At 33.5% G+C, this 18,571-nt stretch overlaps 1 protein-coding gene across 3 annotated transcripts in view; it reads left to right on the top strand.

Moving 5' to 3' along the window:
• The window catches only part of LOC114347881 (rootletin), a 370,585-nt gene that overhangs the window by 338,961 nt on the left and 13,053 nt on the right, over positions 1–18,571 (top strand). For all 3 annotated transcript variants that reach the window (XM_050659384.1, XM_050659370.1, XM_050659374.1), the window contains 8 exons: positions 4,819–4,916; positions 7,243–7,389; positions 9,437–9,652; positions 10,796–10,997; positions 12,218–12,321; positions 12,377–12,553; positions 15,128–15,235; positions 17,651–17,830. In XM_050659384.1, coding sequence (XP_050515341.1) covers positions 4,819–4,916; positions 7,243–7,389; positions 9,437–9,652; positions 10,796–10,997; positions 12,218–12,321; positions 12,377–12,553; positions 15,128–15,235; positions 17,651–17,830 — 1,232 coding nt within the window. The remainder of the gene's footprint in view (positions 1–4,818; positions 4,917–7,242; positions 7,390–9,436; positions 9,653–10,795; positions 10,998–12,217; positions 12,322–12,376; positions 12,554–15,127; positions 15,236–17,650; positions 17,831–18,571) is intronic.

Here is an 18,571-nt window from a genome sequence, read left to right on the forward strand (position 1 = left end):
GTGCAATGTACATGCTTAACCACCAAGATAGTATTACACAAAAATATGTGGGTCAAAGCCCAGTTAAAGTAGTCCGTCAAGGAAACATAGGTATAAAATGCTACCTTTACCCTGGATGTTTAAAATATTATCTAATTTGCCCTAGGTAACATCTGAGATCTAGGTATGACTTGTTCACATGTTGGAAGTGAGACGGCAAGTGAAAATGAAATGGTTGGGAACCTCGGAACAAGCAACCATTTCATTTTCACTTGCCGTCTCACTTCCAAGGCTTCCAGGCTTAAGGTAGCATTTTACACCTATGTTTCCTTGACGGACGACTTTTACTGGGCTTTGACCCACATATTTTTGTGTAATACTATCTTGGTGGTTAAGCATGTACATTGCACGTAAGCACTGATGATGACTGGTAAACCAGTCGAAAACTAGTTATGTATGTGAATTGATGTGGCCCTTTTGAGGGTTTTTTAAATATACCTTTTATACAGGATTTATTGTTTTTTGTATCACATGGTATACAGCCAACTACAGGAAAACTTTTTCCTTGTGGATTTTTAATAATATACAGGGTAATATCCAGAAATTCTTATGACAAACGAAGACCGGAGATTCCTCAGATCATTTTAAGACAATTTATCTCAGTTCCAGTATAAAAATGCTTCCTAAGAGACCTATACTAAAATCACAATCGAGATGCACTAGAAATAAACAAACCAAGACGCGTCGAATGTTACTAGGAGCACTCCCGTATCATGATTTACAATGTATAAACTTTGTAAATCATGATCTAGGATGTACAATGTATATACATTGTAAATCATGATTCGGGAGTGCTCCTAGTAGCATTCAACGTCTCTTGATTTGTTTATTTCTATAGTTTATTTTTTAACCAGGAGGAGTAAACTAAAAAGACAGATTCACACCCAAGAAAGTCACTAGAATAATAACCAAATACATCTTCTTTTTTGATTGATCTAGTCGGCCCTCAACGGTAATCCATAAATATTATATTAAATTAATACGTCGCTAAATAGTTCCAAAAACAACTGCTTTTTTATATAAAAGCAGACTAACAATCTAGAAATTAAAGGAATAACAAAGAAAACACAAAAATCCCCGATATAACATAATTAACCTATGAAATGTCACTAATGTCAAAATTTGATAAATGTCATTAGTGTCAAAATTTGATAACAGTGGAGTAAACTTGCCTGCGGTTGGACCAATTACAAACAAGCAATACAGCGCGGTAAATTTGAATCACTCCTCTTGGTTAAAAAACAAACCATAGTACATCTCGATTGTGATTTTAGTATAGAGCTTGAAGATGGCGTCTTGTAGTTAGTTTTTTTTAAATACCTCCAGGGAGCTTGGTCCGGTTTGGGTAGATCAACGGTTTTTTTTATCGCATAACTTTTCGTCTTAATTTTTAAGCATTTTGACACTAGATTATTAAATGATGAGGTATTCTAGTACTAAAAGTTACTCTTGCTTAAGTTGGTAAAATGTACCATTTTTTTGAAATTTTTTTCAAATTCTTGTCTTTAAAAAACGATAAATGTTCAAATCGATTTTTATAGAAAACGGTATATCCTACTGAGTTAAATCAAGAGTACCTTTTAGTACTAAAATATCTCACAATTTAATAATCCTGTGTCAAAAATGCTTAAGGTACTAGTACACTTTAGAAGTCCAAAAATAAACATTTTTTCAAGATTTTTTTTCTCACAACCTTTATTAAAAATGAATATAAAACTTTTTACATATTAATATCTAACTCTTAGAGAATACAAAAATATGTCTTTTTTCATATATGCACGTACACTAATATTGCAGAGGGCGCCAAAGTCGAGGCCTCGAAGAAAAGTAGTTCCGATGGCGGACAGTTAATCTCAGGATTGAGAACTCTGAAACAAAAAAATCGTACGGCATTTGAAAAAGGAAGGTTTCTTACGTAACAATTTACCACCGTTAGTGAAAAATTCCGCAAAAAAAAAAGATTTTAAGGAAATTTGAAAAAATTTTGTGAAAAAATCGCCCGTTTTTCTTCAGTTTTTCATGGTTAAAAAATATTTATTTCTTATTTTTTGGTCAAATTGTGGTAAATTGTCACGTAAGAGACCTTCCTTTTTCAAATGCAGTACGATTTTTTTGTTTCAGGTATCCCAATCCTGAGATTAACTATCCGCCATCATTTTTCGGGGCCTCGACTTTTGCGCCCTCTACAATATTATTGTACGTGCATAAATGAAAAAAGATATATTTTTTGTACTCTCTGAGAGTTAGATATTAATATGTAAAAAGTTTTATTTTCATTTTTAATAAAGGTTGTGAGAAAAAAATTCTTGAAAAAAATGATTATTTTTGGTCTTCTAAAGTGTACTAGTAACTTAAAGTTAAAAACAAATAACCGTTGGCCTTACCCAAAACGGACGCCTATGGCCAGTACTAAAAATTCGTAAATGATGGAATCGATTTATCTCTGGAAGATAAATAGGCGTACCAGTTTTCGTATTTCTAGATAGAAGTGTTCTGGAGGTATGAAAAAAAACTAATTACAAGACGCCATCTTCAAAGAGCTCTAGCTCCATTAGAAAACATTTTCGGACTAGGTAAATTGGGTTAAATGGTCTTAAAATTATCTGAGGAATCTCAGGTCTCCGTTTACCAGGAGGGTTTCTGGACACCCTGTATAGTAAAACAATATTCAGCTTGTGAATAAGAACCAAACAATGTGTTTCGAACGTTAAGTGCAGACGTTCGTCAAGTGTACGTATAGGTATACTCCGAAACGCAACCGTATTTAAATTTATTTATGGATATTTTAAACTGACTCTTGCAAGAAAAAAATCAAAATAAAATTTTGCATTTTGAGACTACCTTTATCCCTTCTACCCTGAGGTGTAGGGATCTGTTTCTGATTCTTTCATTATTTTTCGTTCTTCGCAAATTTCTTCCATATCTTTCTATTCTCTGTTAATTTTTTGGAATCGTTCCATGTTGTTCCCCTCTTTTCTAAAATATCTATTATTACTGCATTCCACTGTCTTCTTGGTCTACCACGTTTTTTCCTTTCTATATTTCTACTTTCCCAGACTGACTACTTCACTTACTTAAGCATTAATGTCATCTTTTTTGTTTTTTTTTAATTTGATTACAACATATTGAAAAATAGCTACAAAAACGCTAAAATTGGCTTTCTTTATTGTTTATTTGTATTTTACGAAAAAATCACAAAAATAAATTTCGTCTTAAGATAACCTTAATTTCGTCTTAAGATAAGTTATTAAAAAAATGATTTTGAAGTGAAAAATGGATTTTTTTATAATATGTTTTAACAACTTTTCACGATGTTAATTATGCATTTGTTAAATTTGATTAAAAATACCCAAATTTCAGCTTTTAATTTGTATAAACATTTGCGCTAAATTAAAAAAAAAAAGAAAAAAATATCTCCGATTCTGAGTCTTACAAAGTTGGTTTTTTTAAGATGAATTTTTCAAAACCTTTCATAGGGTGTATTTTGTTTTACTTTGTTTTAGGATTTAAACGGCGCAGATAGTTTAAGTGTTCATAAGGCGAAAAATGGTATTTCATTCTGAATCAATTATTTGTAAGTTAACAAACTAACTAACTTACCTTATTACAAAAATGTGCACATAAAAAAAGTTACAGCGCTTTGAAGTTACAAAATGAAAATCGATTTTTTCCAATACATATATCTATTAGAGATTTTTTATTGAAAATGGACATGTGGCATTCTTATGGCAGGAACATTTAAAAAAAATAACAGAGTAATTAGTGAACCCCATAAATTTTATGGGGGTTTTGTTCTTTTAAACCCCCCAAATATTTGTATACGTTCCAATTAAACTATCATTGTGGTACCATTAGTTAAACACAATGGTATTAAAACTTTTTAGCCTCTTAGTACTTTTTTGATAAGCCAGTTTTTATCGAGATATTTTGAACATTTGTAAAATCCAACCACACATTTTTAAATGGTTAAGTAAGCTTATAGATACCTGTAATAATATTAGGAAAATAATATTTTATAATTTTATTTAATAATTTAAATGTGTGGTGGATTTTACAAATTGAAAATATCTCGATAAAAACTGGCTTATCGAAAAAATACTAAGAGGTAAAAAAAGTTTCAAACGCATTGTGTTTAACTCATGGTAGCACAATAATAATAATTTAATTGGAACGTACATAAATATTTAGAGGGGGGGGTTGGTATAAGGGAACAAAATCCCCATAGAGTTTTTATGGTGTGCACAAATTGTGTGCACAGTTTTTATAGTGTGGACTAAAATGTCCACAGTTTTCGATATAATGGAAAAAATCGATTTTCATTTTGTAACTTCAAAGGGCAGTAACTTTTTTTATGTGCACATTTGCACTAAGGTCCAATCGAACTATTTTTGGTCCCAGAATATGTCATTTAATTGATGAGCTGCCTTTTTGTTACACCCTATATAAAGTTTATTATTGCACAAACAGTGTTTAACCGAGTTAATAATACACCATGAAAAACACACAATAAAAATCAAATTGAATTCTCACAACAATCATTAATCACTCCTAACGCATTATCAAATCTCTTACTGAAGCGCCACCGATTTAAAATCAATAAAACCTGACCATATCCCAATCCACTTACAGTTTTATCAATAACATTTCAAATCTTTTGGAATTTGCCTGACAATTACTTGATAACTTCACGAAAACAAACAGCAGCGGTAGCTAACTGATAAGAGATGAAAGTTTGTCTGATATGTGACGGAACGTTTGATATTAATGCATTCTTTCTAGATCTCGAAGATATCAAAGTGAGCCTAGAAAACGAGAGAAATCGACTTCAGAACCAAATAAGAAACCTGGAGACTGAACAGCTGCAGATCGAGCACAAGGTTAGTGATTATTGTTGTTTTTTGTATCTTCGCTTTTATTTTTTTTTTATGAGAATTTTACCAAATACATAAGACTATATTACATCCAACTCCCACAGAAAACTGGAAGCACGTTACCACTAGCGCCTCTGCCGGCTTCAGTTGAACTACCTTTTCTCAACATACACATTTAATTTGGTTAATTTTTGGATAATTAATTAGCTAATATTGGTAAATTGTCTTTGTATTTTTACACAAAATCTCATGGCAACAAAATTAATTAAAAAGTAGTCACTTGGTAGTCAACGTTGTCCTAAGATGGTTGTTTAAGTTTCCTGGTAGGGTTTCACCATGTTCCCGGAGGTTGTATCTTTTAACATCGGCGTTTAGCCTGTTCAATATTACTATGACATAATGTAGATTGAATTATATATTCAACCATTGTTTGGTTCTGGGGCTATTTAGCAAGTATTCGAATTCACTGATGATGGACTGATAGGTCCAAAAACGGTCTGAATTTTACACATTCTCTTCAATCCATTGGGATTTTTACAATTTTTAATAAAAATACCAATTACATAGAAGTGGTTTTTACTTCATGTTAGTGTTTTTTAACTACATATATGGTATACAGCCAACCTAGGGAACTTCCCTTTTTAGTTTAATTAAAAAGTGTATAACTTTGCCTCCATTCACCCCAATGCGAGGGTGTTTAGCTGCAATTTCTTTTTACAAGAAGGCTAACCCCAGACTGTATAGAAAATTTATTTTCTATTATTAGGGCTAAGGATACACCTGATAGTGTGAAATTTAGGTGTAACTTATAAAAGGAGCTTTAGATAAATTTAATGAAAAGTATATTTAAAGGGTTTTTTCAAAATTATAAAAGAGAGTGTTGAAAATGTTAAATATAATTTAACATTAAAATGTTACTTACAAGAAACTCTCCAAAATGTATGTAAAGTTTGTTTAGCAGTAAATGGTTGACTTTAGTGGTCAATACTTGTACTGGTACTTCAATAGTATAAAAGACCCGGTTTCAGATAAAATTTAAATATGTTTGAATGTTTGTTTTTCTATAATATTAGCAATTAAAATAAATTTAATTTATTTTAAAACTCATTTGAAAACATTAATTTCGGGTATATAAGGCAAAGCAATATATTTTACATCCGTTTTTTTTTGTTTTTGTCGTCGTAATTTTTGTAAATTTTGTGGATCTTTGGCTTTATTATAGGAGTACCGTCTAGTCAGTGTTAATTGACAAAAGACCAACTCTGTCTACCTGGTTTGCTTATCGCTCCGAATCGGTCTTAACAATGGGCCAAGTCAGATAAATTTAATAATATTTACGACCGCACTAATTGAAGTCAACCATTTACTGCTAAACAAACTTTACTTACAAATTGTCACAAAACTTTTATAGATAAATATTTTGATCTTTTAATAAAAGCGTATGTAAATAAAATTAACGATAGTAAAAAGTAAAAATTATGTAAATTAAAAAGTAAGAATATAAAATTAAAGAAAATAGCTCACAACTAAATTTGTATTTTGATTTAATCTTATAAAGATACCTTTCTTTTAAATACATAGTTTGTGGCTGTAACTCATATCACTAGATGGCAATATTTTGTTTGCTTCCACAAAATTAATGGGAAATGTCAAGAGTTGTATGTATTATAGTCTAATGTATTTGATTTTACTACACAAATATATATCTGAAAGACAGCTTATGTTTCATTTCGGTTCAGAGATGATCAATCATCCTCTTACATACGTTTCAGTCTTCCCAGACCTCATCAGAGGGGCTACATGATCACCTCTAAATCGAAATGGAACCAAGCTGACTACTTAAGCCGAATTATAAAAATAATTCGTGCATCGGACGCCGTAGCGACATCTATTTAAAGAAATGAGAAGTTCCAGATCCATAAAACTTAAACCTCTCGTGGAACCAATTTCTGGTTACTTCCTGTATCTCTGCATTTTAAAATTTATAAGGCAAGGAGACGACGAATAAAGAAGCCGACAAGGACTCAACAATATGCAGTATTTCATCTACTCGTCTAAGAAAAATTCCAACGAAAGTTGGTTCCGTGTACTCACAATCTGAGTAAACTGGAAAAATGAAAGACAGCTTAGTTTAGTTTAGATTTCGAGCTGATCATGTAGCCCCTCTGACGAGACTGAAACGTGCGTCAGGGGATGATTGACCATCAAGAATTCTTTATAGGTGCTATTTATAATTTAGACTATCAAAATTTAGAAATATTCCGTTAAAACTACAGGTTTCAATTGCAAATAAATATGAATGAAGTCTTTGTTATAGCTCTTTTTGTTGTAGGTCCAAGGGCTACAAGAAGAACTACAGCGAACTCAAGCAGCGAATTCACAGCAACAAACTGAAGAGAAAGAACTACAGGCTAGGTTATTGAACGAGGTTGAAGAACGGGAAAGGGCACACCAAGAAGTGCATCAGTGCAGAAAACAGGTAATAAGCTCTGTTACTATAATGTTATTATGTTACCAATCATTTCAATAATTTAGATGAGTATTCAGACATTTGGTCACCTTATGACTTTTATCATTGGATGTTCGGTGTCTACATAAACAACAACCAAATTATATTTGTTGGTTAGGGAGTGAACTTCCCTCGGTTTCTTTAACCAGGAGATTATTTTCTTTCAGGTCTCCTCTGTCTGTTATTTTTCCTTGGATTAATACTTTTAACACTGACTTCATACCTACCTATTGGTATTTCACATTATAGTTTTAAACTGTTTGCCAGACTTTCATGTTTTGTTTTATTTTTTGTAGTATTCGTAATACATATGTACTTATTTATTCGATACATGGTCCTTCCAAAGACGCTTGGATTTCTTCTATAAGCTTCTGTATGCGTCAAAAGTCTTCAATTATTTTGTTGATGCATAAGTAAGATGTTTCGGAATCTCCAAAAAAACAATCTTGCTTTTTCTATTCTGCCGCTGATCTCCAAACATACGTTCCATTTATCTGTCTGTATATATCTGTCTTCTTTCAACGATTTCGTCATCTATATGTTATGTGGAACAATTTATGTGCTTATGTTCATCTATGTATTTTGCTGTTTTTGTAATGAGATATTTTTATGTACGGAACTGAATGTTGGGCAGTGAAAAAGAAAGAGGAACAACGAATGCATGTGGCGGAAATGAGAATGTTTAGATGAATGAGTGGAGTGACAAAGAAGGATAAAATTAGAAATGAGTATATTAGGGGAAGTCTAGGTGTGGCACCTATTGATGCCAAAATGAGAGAGCATAGGTTAAGATGGTTTGGTCATGTTCAAAGTCGAGACGTTAATCGCCCAATACGAAGAATAGCTAAAGTGCAGATTCCTGGAAGGAGTAGGAGAGGAAGACCAAAGACGACCTGGGGGGAGACGATAAGGCAGGACATGTTGGTAAAGGGGATTAACATTGATATGGCATAAGATAGAATTGTGTGAAGAAATGTAATTAGGGAAGCCGACCCCGCATAGGTATAAGGCAAAGAGAATGATGATGATTGTAATGAGATATTATAGTCTGTATTTCCTAGTAATTTCTGGTACTTGGTGCATTTAGCTTTGGAACCTTTCGTAACTAGCAAAGAAAATCACATACCTTCATCTACATAATTTCTTCTTCTTCTTCAGGTGCCATCTTCGCTACGGAGGTTAGCAATCATCATAGCTATTTTAATTTTTGAGGCAGTAGCTCTAAATAGTTGTTTTGAGCTGCATTAAAACCTTTCTCTCAGGTTCTTCAGCCATGAAATACGTCTTCTTTCGATGCTTCTTCTGTCATCTATCTTTCCTTGCATTATGAGTCGCAGGATGCCATACTTCTCGCACCGCATCACATGTCCTAGATACTGTAACTTTCTTTCTTTAATTGTAAGTTCAACTTCCTTCTCTTTACCTATTTTTCTCAGTACTTCATTGTTCGTAACTCTATCTACCTAGGAAACCCTCATAATTATTCTATAGGTCCACATTTCAAAGGCGTTAAGTCGTCTCATTGCCTCTACATTTAACGTCCATGATTCCACTCCATAGTATAGAACACTGTATACTACATCATTTACATCTATATTAAATGTTTTCTGAGTATAGTTTAAATAACAGAGGAGACAATATGCATCCCTGTCTAAGCATTATTTCAATCTGATTCCTTTCCTTCTATGTAGCTTTCTGATCACAGTACAATTCTTTTATAAATTTTAAGTCTTTATTAGATATCTATATTAGTTTTTATTTTGGCAATTCTATTAACTTTCCATGTACACTCTAAAATATGTTCTTCCCACTGTGTTCTCACATTTCTTGATTTATTAGAAGTTTAGTTTATACGCATAGTAGTTTACACAGAACTACTATGTTGCTACACCTTTACCCTACCCTTTACCTTGCGTTTTGCTATTCAGTAGACTCTACTGCAACAGTTTGTCTGGCTTAAGCCCCATCACCATTTCAAGGTGGAACAACATGTTCTACTACAAAAATGATTTTTTAGATTTCAGAATTAGAACGCAACTTAGATCACACCCGCCTGGATTTAAACAAAACAAGATCTCATTACGGTCAGTTAGAGGAGCAATGGCACGCCAGAGAACAAGATCTTCTGGTCCATTTGGAAGATAGTAAATCAAAAGAAAAACGTTTGGAAGATCAAAAACATAATCTGGAAGTGTGTCTAGTGGACGCCACACAACAAATTCAAGAATTAAAGGTGAGAAACATAGTTTCAATGCTTATCATCTATTTGTGAAATAAAATTTTAGTACAATAGGCTATAGAAAAATATAAACGATATGGTTTTTAGTATATATTGTGATATAAAGATATATGGTGATAGTATATTTTAAATATTTTTTTCGTTTAATATTTTTGTACTTAAAGATGTCAATTTCACTTATCTTTAACAAATATTGAATTAGCGTCATTCAAAACAAAGTTATACTTAAACAACTTTTTTTATTGGACGTTAATCAGATAGGAAAATATATACATTTAGAATTACAGTCTCCATTTTAAAATGTATATTAAATAAAGTAAGAATAGTTTTTGTTTTTTTCGTAATCATTATTAAAAAACTATATATTAAATAACTAGTAGGAAGCTTCAAAATTTGGCATAAAAACATATAATCTATGTCTTGAATACTGAGTAGACTGTTCGGTTGTAACAATTTTCCTTTAATAGCTCACTGCAGCTATTACTGTAATTATGGCTGCTATTATTATAAGGCATAGTAATTTGTCTTTAATTTACATAATCACAAGGCCACTAGCTTAACTAAAACAGTTTGATACTTCACCTCTCAAGTCTTTCTTATGCATTTCCTAGGCATCTGTAATACAAAATCAATGTTACAACCGTTCCCGTGTAAATCGTTACAACCATCCCTATCCTCCTCCTCAATTTTGATAAGACTGTATATCTAAAACTGTTCTCTCAGTGCGACAGAGAAAAATGACTGTAAACAGGATATTCATCTCTTTCTAATCGACTAATCGACTTGGGCTTATCGACCACGTAACTTTCCCACTTCCGCCGATTAGATAAACTCCGTCGATTAGAAAGAGATGCATATCCTCTTTACAGTCATTTTTCTCTGTCGTACTGGGGGAACAATTTTAGATTGCAAAGCGCAGTCTAGGTATTATATGTCTATGGTCGTAAGTCAAGTAGGAAGTATCATAACTTATACAACCAGAAATAAGCTTATTATAATCTCTAAAATGCGACTATTACATAAGCACATATAAATATTTTTATACTCTGCGATTCAACCATGTCTTATTTGTTTTATGTTTCAATTTTACAATTTTATTTTTTTTCTCTTATTCTAATAACAATTCTCACTTTATAGGCCAAACTCGGTGGTGCAGAAGGTCGAGTGAGAGCGTTGGAGAACCAACTTGTTCATTTGGACTCTGCAAAGAGGGAAGTCGATCAGAAATTGAGCAGTATTATTTCTACGCTTCGCAGAATCGCTGGTATTCAATTAGATGGATCCGTTACTATGCCTTACAGATTACTCAGTCCGTCTAGAAGATGGAGCCCAGCCAGATGTAAGTATCTACATTTGTGTAGTATTCATTTAATCATTAGCCGTTTTAAGTCTACTGCTGAATATAGGTTTGCCGTAGATAAGTCCATTGCATTCGATCTTGAGAATCATGAATCCAGTTTTGTTGGATGCGCGTGATTTCGTCCGACCATCTTGTTGAAGAATGTCCTCGATTACCATAAGTATCGTGTCTAGGTCTCCATTCTAACATTTTCTTGGTCCATCTTTCAACTCTGGCAACATGTTCTGCTCAGTTCCATTTTAGTGTTGTAATTATTTTAACTACGTCCATAACATCAGTTTTTCTTCTAACTATTTGATTTGAATCTCTGTCTCTGAGGGACATATTCAACATTGACCTCTACATTGTTTTCTGTAGGGTAGATATGTCTACTTCATACGTTAGAACTGGGAGTACACACTGCTCAAAGACATTCATTTTCAAGCACATGGGAATATCAAATCTAATTTACTTATTCTTCTTCTTCTTGTGCCACTTCTATCGGAGATTGGAAATTATCAAGGCTATCCTGACCTTGTTTACAGCTGACCTAAAGAGTTCATTAGTGGTGCAGCCAAACCACTCTCGCAAATTCCGCAACCATGACATACTTCTACGGCCTGGATTCTGTTTTCCTTCTATTTTTCCTTGCATTATATTTTAAAGTTATGCGTATTTATGTCCTCTCATCAGGTGACCTAAATATTCGAGTTTTCTTCGTTTTATCGTTAACAAAATTTCTGGGTCGTTTCCTATCCTTCGTATTACTTCAAAGTTTGTGACTCTTTCAACCCAACTTATCTTCAGCATTCGACGGTAGCACCACATCTCGAAACTTTCAATATTTTTATGTTGTTCTGTTTGAGAGTCTAGGCCTCTACACCGTATAATAGCGTGTTAAATACGTAGCCTCTTAATCGTAGAGGAATGCTTATACTCTGTTGCAGAAGAATTTTCTCATCTTTATGAAGGTGGCCCTGACAATTTTGATACGTCTTTTTATTTCATTGTTTTGGTCTCCAGTTTCGTTTATTAAAGTTCCCAAGTATTTGTAACTTGATACTTTTTCAATTTGAATGCCGTTTATACTAATTTGTGCTGATTGTGTCATGTTTTTACTGAAGACCATACTGATTTTATCATTTATTTTAGAATTTACTTATCTGATCTAATCTGCTAGTATATTTTCCATTATTTTTCATATATTACTTATTTTTTAGCATACGATGACGGTCGAGACGGAACAATAGACGTGGACCCTGAAGTTGTAAGAAAAGGAGTAAGAAGTTTGATGCAACAAGTAGCACAAATAGAAAGAGAACGAGTAAGTAAATGATGTTAAATCACTACCAAACAACTAAAATGATTAATCTTTCTAGGATGATTACAAAACCCAAGTGCAGATAACCAAAAAACAACTCCAAGAGGCACAAGAAGGTATGAGTAAAGGAGATAATAAACTGACGAAAGTATTGCAGAACGTCAGGTCGTTGCAAGAGGAAAAGAGTGGTCTGGAGGCGAAATTGGGGCAGAAGAATACCGAACTTCAAGCTCAGGTATCACAAAATATTTCTTTTGCATGTTTCATCCTTTTGTCTATTTTGATTTCGATATTTTGTCTAATTTTGAAGAAATAGAATGAAACCCTTTAACACTGTTATATTTATTTATGCTATTTATTTAATACTTTATACTACTACGCACAGTTGTTTTTACGTATACATTAGGAATAATGTCAACTGCGATGTGTATGCATGTTTCATAGATTTCGAGAAAGCATTTGATAAAGTCCCACATGGAAAACTAATCGATATCCTAAAAACATCCTGACCCGATGGCAAGGATGTGAGGTTCGTCTCAAACTTATATCACTTATATCTCCAACAAAAAGCAATAGTTCGATTCGAAAATGAACTGTCCGAAATCTTCACAGTCGAAAAAGGAGTTAGACAGGGTTGCATACTGTCACCAGCATTATTTAACATATAGGTACTCTGAAAACATCTTTAGAGAGGCCTTGGACGAATCAGAAGATGGTATTGCAGTAAATGGACAACTTATAAATAATATTAGACATGCAAACGATACAGTATTGCTGGCAGATAGGGCTCAGGGGCTCCAAAGGATCATGGATAATGTTGTAGAAGCATGTAAAAAATACGGCCTAAAACTAAATTGTAAGAAGACAAAAGTAATGATCATTAGTAAAAACACCAATATAAACGCCCAAATTACCGTAAACAATACACCACTAGAGAGAGTACAGAAAATATGCTATCTGGGCTGCAACATTAAGGATACTTGGGATCATAACTACGAAATAAAAACTCGTATTGAAAAAGCCAGAAGCTCTTTTAACGGTCTTAGGAAGATTCTGTGCAACTTATCTTTAAGTTTCAATATACGCGTAAGAATTCTTAGATGTTACGTCTTTAGTGTCCTCCTCTACGGAGTTGAAAGCTGGAGTCTGACAGAAGATGTCATAAAACGGTTAGGGGCGTTTGAAATGTGGTGCTACTGACGTATGTTGAGGGTCTCATATATACTTACACCACACAACTAATATAACTATTCTCCAGAGGCTAAGAAAAGACAAAGAAATAATTAACACCGTAAAGAACAGAAAATTAGCTTACTTCGGTCACATTATGCGTAACGATAAATACCGACTGCTACAGTTGATCCTACAAGGCAAGATTGAGGGCAGGAGAGGCCCTGAACGTAGACGTATATCCTGGCTGGCCAATCTTAGGAAGTGGACTGGTCTAACATCAGCTGATCTATTTCGTTGCAGTAAATAGAATAAGATGGGTCAATGTGGTCGCCAACATCTCCAGAAGATAGGAACCTTTAGAAGAAGATACCTTAGGAAACGGAAGTCGAAAAATCGAAAAATTTATTTACCTACTTGTCTCTACTAACTATGCCTCGCTTTCATACGGGACTGCTAGTCGTATGGTCTTATATATCCGGATTTTTACACCTCATGAGAGAAGTTGTGACTTTATTAGATGTTGCATTGTAAAAAAAATCTGTTTCCTGCCATTATTCACATTTCAACTTCTGGATCTTTTTTTGTTGTCATTGGTGATTGTTGCTCCCAGATATTTAAATTCTTTCTCTTCGAAGTTATGATCGTTTATAGTAATATTTTGCCTTATTCGCCGTCGTTCTTATTTTGAGACCACCATACATTTTGTTTTGTCTTCTTCTTCTTCCAAGCTCGAGAAAATATCCTTACCTTCTAATGTTGATTGTGCCACTGCATCTATGTCATCAGCAAAGGCGACTACGATTTTTTGCTTCCCGAGCAGCTATGTCTGGTTTGACTTTTGGATAAATTTTTCGCATGACATATTATTCTAAGGCCAGGTCAAGCAACAATGGGGACAACGGATCTCCCTGTCTCAGTTCAGAATTTACGCAGAAAGCATTTGATATGTTTCCCCCTACTCTAACTTTTGCAAAGGAATTATTTACACACATTTGCGTTACCCCAGTTAGTTTCTTGGGTATGCCTAACTCGGCCATTGCATTCCATACTGTTGGGCGATTAATTGAATCATAAGCCTGTTTAAAATCTATAAAGATCTGATGCACGTTTTGATTATACTCCTAATACTTCTCAAGCATTTGTCTAATAGTAAATATTTGTCAATATTCGCTCCTCCAGGCCTGAAAGCACACTGGTACTCACCAACTAATTCTTCGGCGTATAGTAGTAATCTTTTTAGTAATACCGAAGCCAATATTTTATACGTAGTATTGATTAGTAAAATTCCTCTCTAGTTCACACATGATTTCTTTTTTCCTTTCTTGTGTATTGGTAGAATAATACTACCACACCATTCCATCGGCATTATTTCTTGTTGCCAGGCTTTTTGATGGATTTTGAATTTATCGTTTTTGAGCGTTTTTATGGCATGTCTAATTTCTTCTACGTTCAGTAATTTTGACTTTAGAATCAACCGCATTTAGTTTGTTTTCCAGACTGTTTTTATTTTTGACTAATAGAGCAAGCACTTCTGTAACTTGGGTGAATTTTGATAATACTTCCCTAATAATCTGTGGATTTAACAAAAATTGTTGATCAACTGTAATAATTATATATATTTAATTTTTATGTTTAGAACAACGCGCTTCAAAAGAAATCAGAGGAAGCCAAAGAAATGAGGGAACGAGTTGTGAGCCTCGAACTGAGCCTAAGCAGTGGCAACGAACAAAGGTTACAATATGAGGTAAGTTTTTTATATTACTGTCGAATTTTACAAAAAATATCCCCTTTTCTGGTGCCAAAAAAATTGATTTTATACTTCGAGGGCACACTCTTGGCTCAATTTTTTTATTGTTCTTTAGTACTTAAAACTGAAGGAAAAAATAGTGCCGCCACCCGGAACGAGGGTAATCATGTCTTTTTTGCAAAATTTCAAAAATTGACTGGAATGTAAAAATGTCGCGGCTTAAAATCACTGTAGAATATGTTCAAAAACACCTACAAATCTCTTTAAAAAATAAAAATTAAGTTCCTATACTTTTAAAACAATGCTTTTGTTTTTCTTGTCATTCTCAATCTATGTAGATTCAGGATCAGTCTTTTGATTGCTATTTCAACCTTTGTCAGAGAATACTTGGAGGGGATACGAGAAACGATCGTGCGCGAATAGCGGAAAAATGTTGCAACTTTCTTAAATAATTCATATTGTCAATTGAAATTGTTAAAATTGACGTAGGTATATTTCATACCTACTGCCATTAAAGAAGAAAAATTATATGTTACTCCACAATATTGATATGATATGCAATTATTATATAAAAGTAAATTTATTAATTGTATTTTGCTTGCAGTACTGCATTTTAATAATTAATTTTATTTGCTACATACAATTGTTTACAAAAAACTACGTTTTCAATTTTCTTCTTCTTCAGGTGCCATCTCCGCTACGGAGGTTGGCAATCATCATATATATTTTAATTTTTGAGGCAGTAGCTCTAAATAGTTGTTTTGAGCTGCATCCAAACCATTCTCTCTAACCATTCTTTTCAATCTAATAGCACATAAAACAACATCCAAAAATGTCATTCTACATCCTACCAGACTGAAAACAATGGGAACCTTCTCTGGTAACACCTCCGAGGCTTCTACAATTTGCAAGCCATAACGGATGCTGAGACTAAGGAAGATGAGGGAATTTTACAATTTATAATTCACGTCCCATCTGCTCAGCGCGGTAAAGTTCCAACGAGAATGGTTCCCTTCGTACTCCAATGGGAGTAAACATAAATCAAAAATGAATAACCATTTTCAATTTCGTTGCAACACGAAACTACAGCCGCATCATTATTCCAGTTCAATCAGAGAGTGCAGCAAGCACCTCTACCGATTTCGAAACTTATTAGTCTTATAAACAATTGTTTACCTTTTAATAACATAACCTCAGTCTTACTTTTTCTTCCTATATTTTTTTGGGCAATGGCCTTAACAATTATCCAGCAACCAGGACCTATATGATTTCCAATATAATTAAAAGTGCGAAAAAAGTTGCCGAGCTATGAAACCAGGTGTCGCTTTTCCGAACTTGCACGGTCCCAATATAATAGATTTTCCAACTCTAATATTCAATTTGGATAATCTGCATTCTCTGCATAATTCATGAAACTTCATGATTTTTTGATTTGTTTTTATTTTTGGGCTAAAAAGGGCTTTTATCCTCAAATAGATACATGTTATCATATGTTTATATGGGATTAGACACAGTTGATTGTAATGGCAATTACATTTTTACCTCAAAAAATCATTACCATTACTATCAAACTGTGACTTAATCCCATATAAACATAATATTTACACTTGAGTCCACGAGTCTTTACCCGTGCGTCATTAATACCTGGCGAAATAAAACACATACATACGTTTAATCTAGCGTTTAATCATTCTCTTCCATGCATGAAACTAAAGATAAACCAGCTGCCGCTGGTTATTAAGTAAAAACACATGTTATTTTTATGAACGATCTAGACTCAGTACATTGAAAAAGATAGGTACAAAAAAAGACGATTGGGGATGTTTTCACATATTTTAAGTACAATTTCTGACGTTTTGGTTTGTTTACTTTTGTGGCTGTCAGTTTGTTGAATTTTTTGCTGTTATTTGTTTGCAGTTGTTTTCACAACTAATTTTATATTGGAGTTTGAAATTTTATGGTAAGTTTATGTTATTTTACGATTAATTTTGACAACGTACAAAGCTAACCTCATTGACACAATTAATGAATGCTTGTGTTTAATGTTCCGCCAAAGTGAATAAAATAACAAAAAGAAAATATGTTATTGATTTTTTTTATAAATTGTTTATTTATTTATTAAGCAAAACTTAAATTTGACATTCTATTTATTTGATAACGTCAAATTTTATACTATAACTCGTGATCGGAGTAATACCCACTTTCTGTCACTTGCTGTCGCGTTATTTGCGACTTATTTCGTATGCTTTAAATGATGACGCATGGGTAAAGACTCGTGGACTCAACTGTAACTTGGACATACCACAAGAAAACAGTTTCAGAACCTTATTATGTCTGACTTTTTGAGTCTTGCCAGTTAAAATTATGAAGATATCCTGATTTTTGCAGTATATTTACATTCTTTTTTTTTAGGATAAAATGGATAAAATGAAAGGAGCAATTGATCGACTGGAAGCAGAAAAACGAAGTCTTCAAGAAGAATTAAATAGAACAGAAAACAGATCCACGAAGTTGGAGTTACAACGAATGTCTGCAGAAGGTGATCTACAAAGGCTGCAGATGATGTTACAAGAAAAGGACGCAAATATTCAGGTTTGACTTTTAAATACATCTGTTAAAGCGTTTTGCGATACATCTGTAAACTATATTTGAGTATATCGATCAGATTGTACTTACAGTACAATCAGTACTAACAATTCAGTAAAGAGGCAGCTAGAATACTACGTTAGAGTAGCTAGAATAGCTAGTACTACGACCTACATCTTGTTGTATATTCTGCATCTGTATGTAGGGCTTGCAATCGAGTTTCCTGTGGGTCCAACACTTACTTCAACAGGTCTCGCTGCACCTCTTCGGTCCACTCGCTGGACTCTTTACCATATTTGCAGAATTTGATCGCGATTTTCCTAACTAGTTTTCAGTAATGGTATGAAACGAGATCCGGTTCGATAGTTTCCTGAAGATTGGGTCCGGGTTTTTTCCTCATCCTTGTTTGCTTTGTTTGTTTGTTCTTAGTGTATTCTCCCCCCACAACAAGTTAGGGAATGGATGGTCACGCCCAGCAGAGCCTTGCATCCAGGTAGAAGACTAATAAAACCTAATTGCCCAACACCCAGATTCCGCATAGTATACAGCTCATTTATATGGTATTAAACCACAATAATTGATGTTAATGAAAATTACATCTTATAATCTTTGACGTCTGTTCTGTTTACACTCCACTCCGGAACTCGTTTTCAAAAAAGATTATTTTAAAAATACGTAGTAAGATGTTATTGTAATCAAAATTAACCTACTTTGCCTCAATCTTGTAGGCACGTAGCAATGCTTATA

This window comes from Diabrotica virgifera, chromosome 1 (assembly GCF_917563875.1).
Source record: "Diabrotica virgifera virgifera chromosome 1, PGI_DIABVI_V3a".
NCBI classification, from domain to species: domain Eukaryota; kingdom Metazoa; phylum Arthropoda; class Insecta; order Coleoptera; family Chrysomelidae; genus Diabrotica; species Diabrotica virgifera.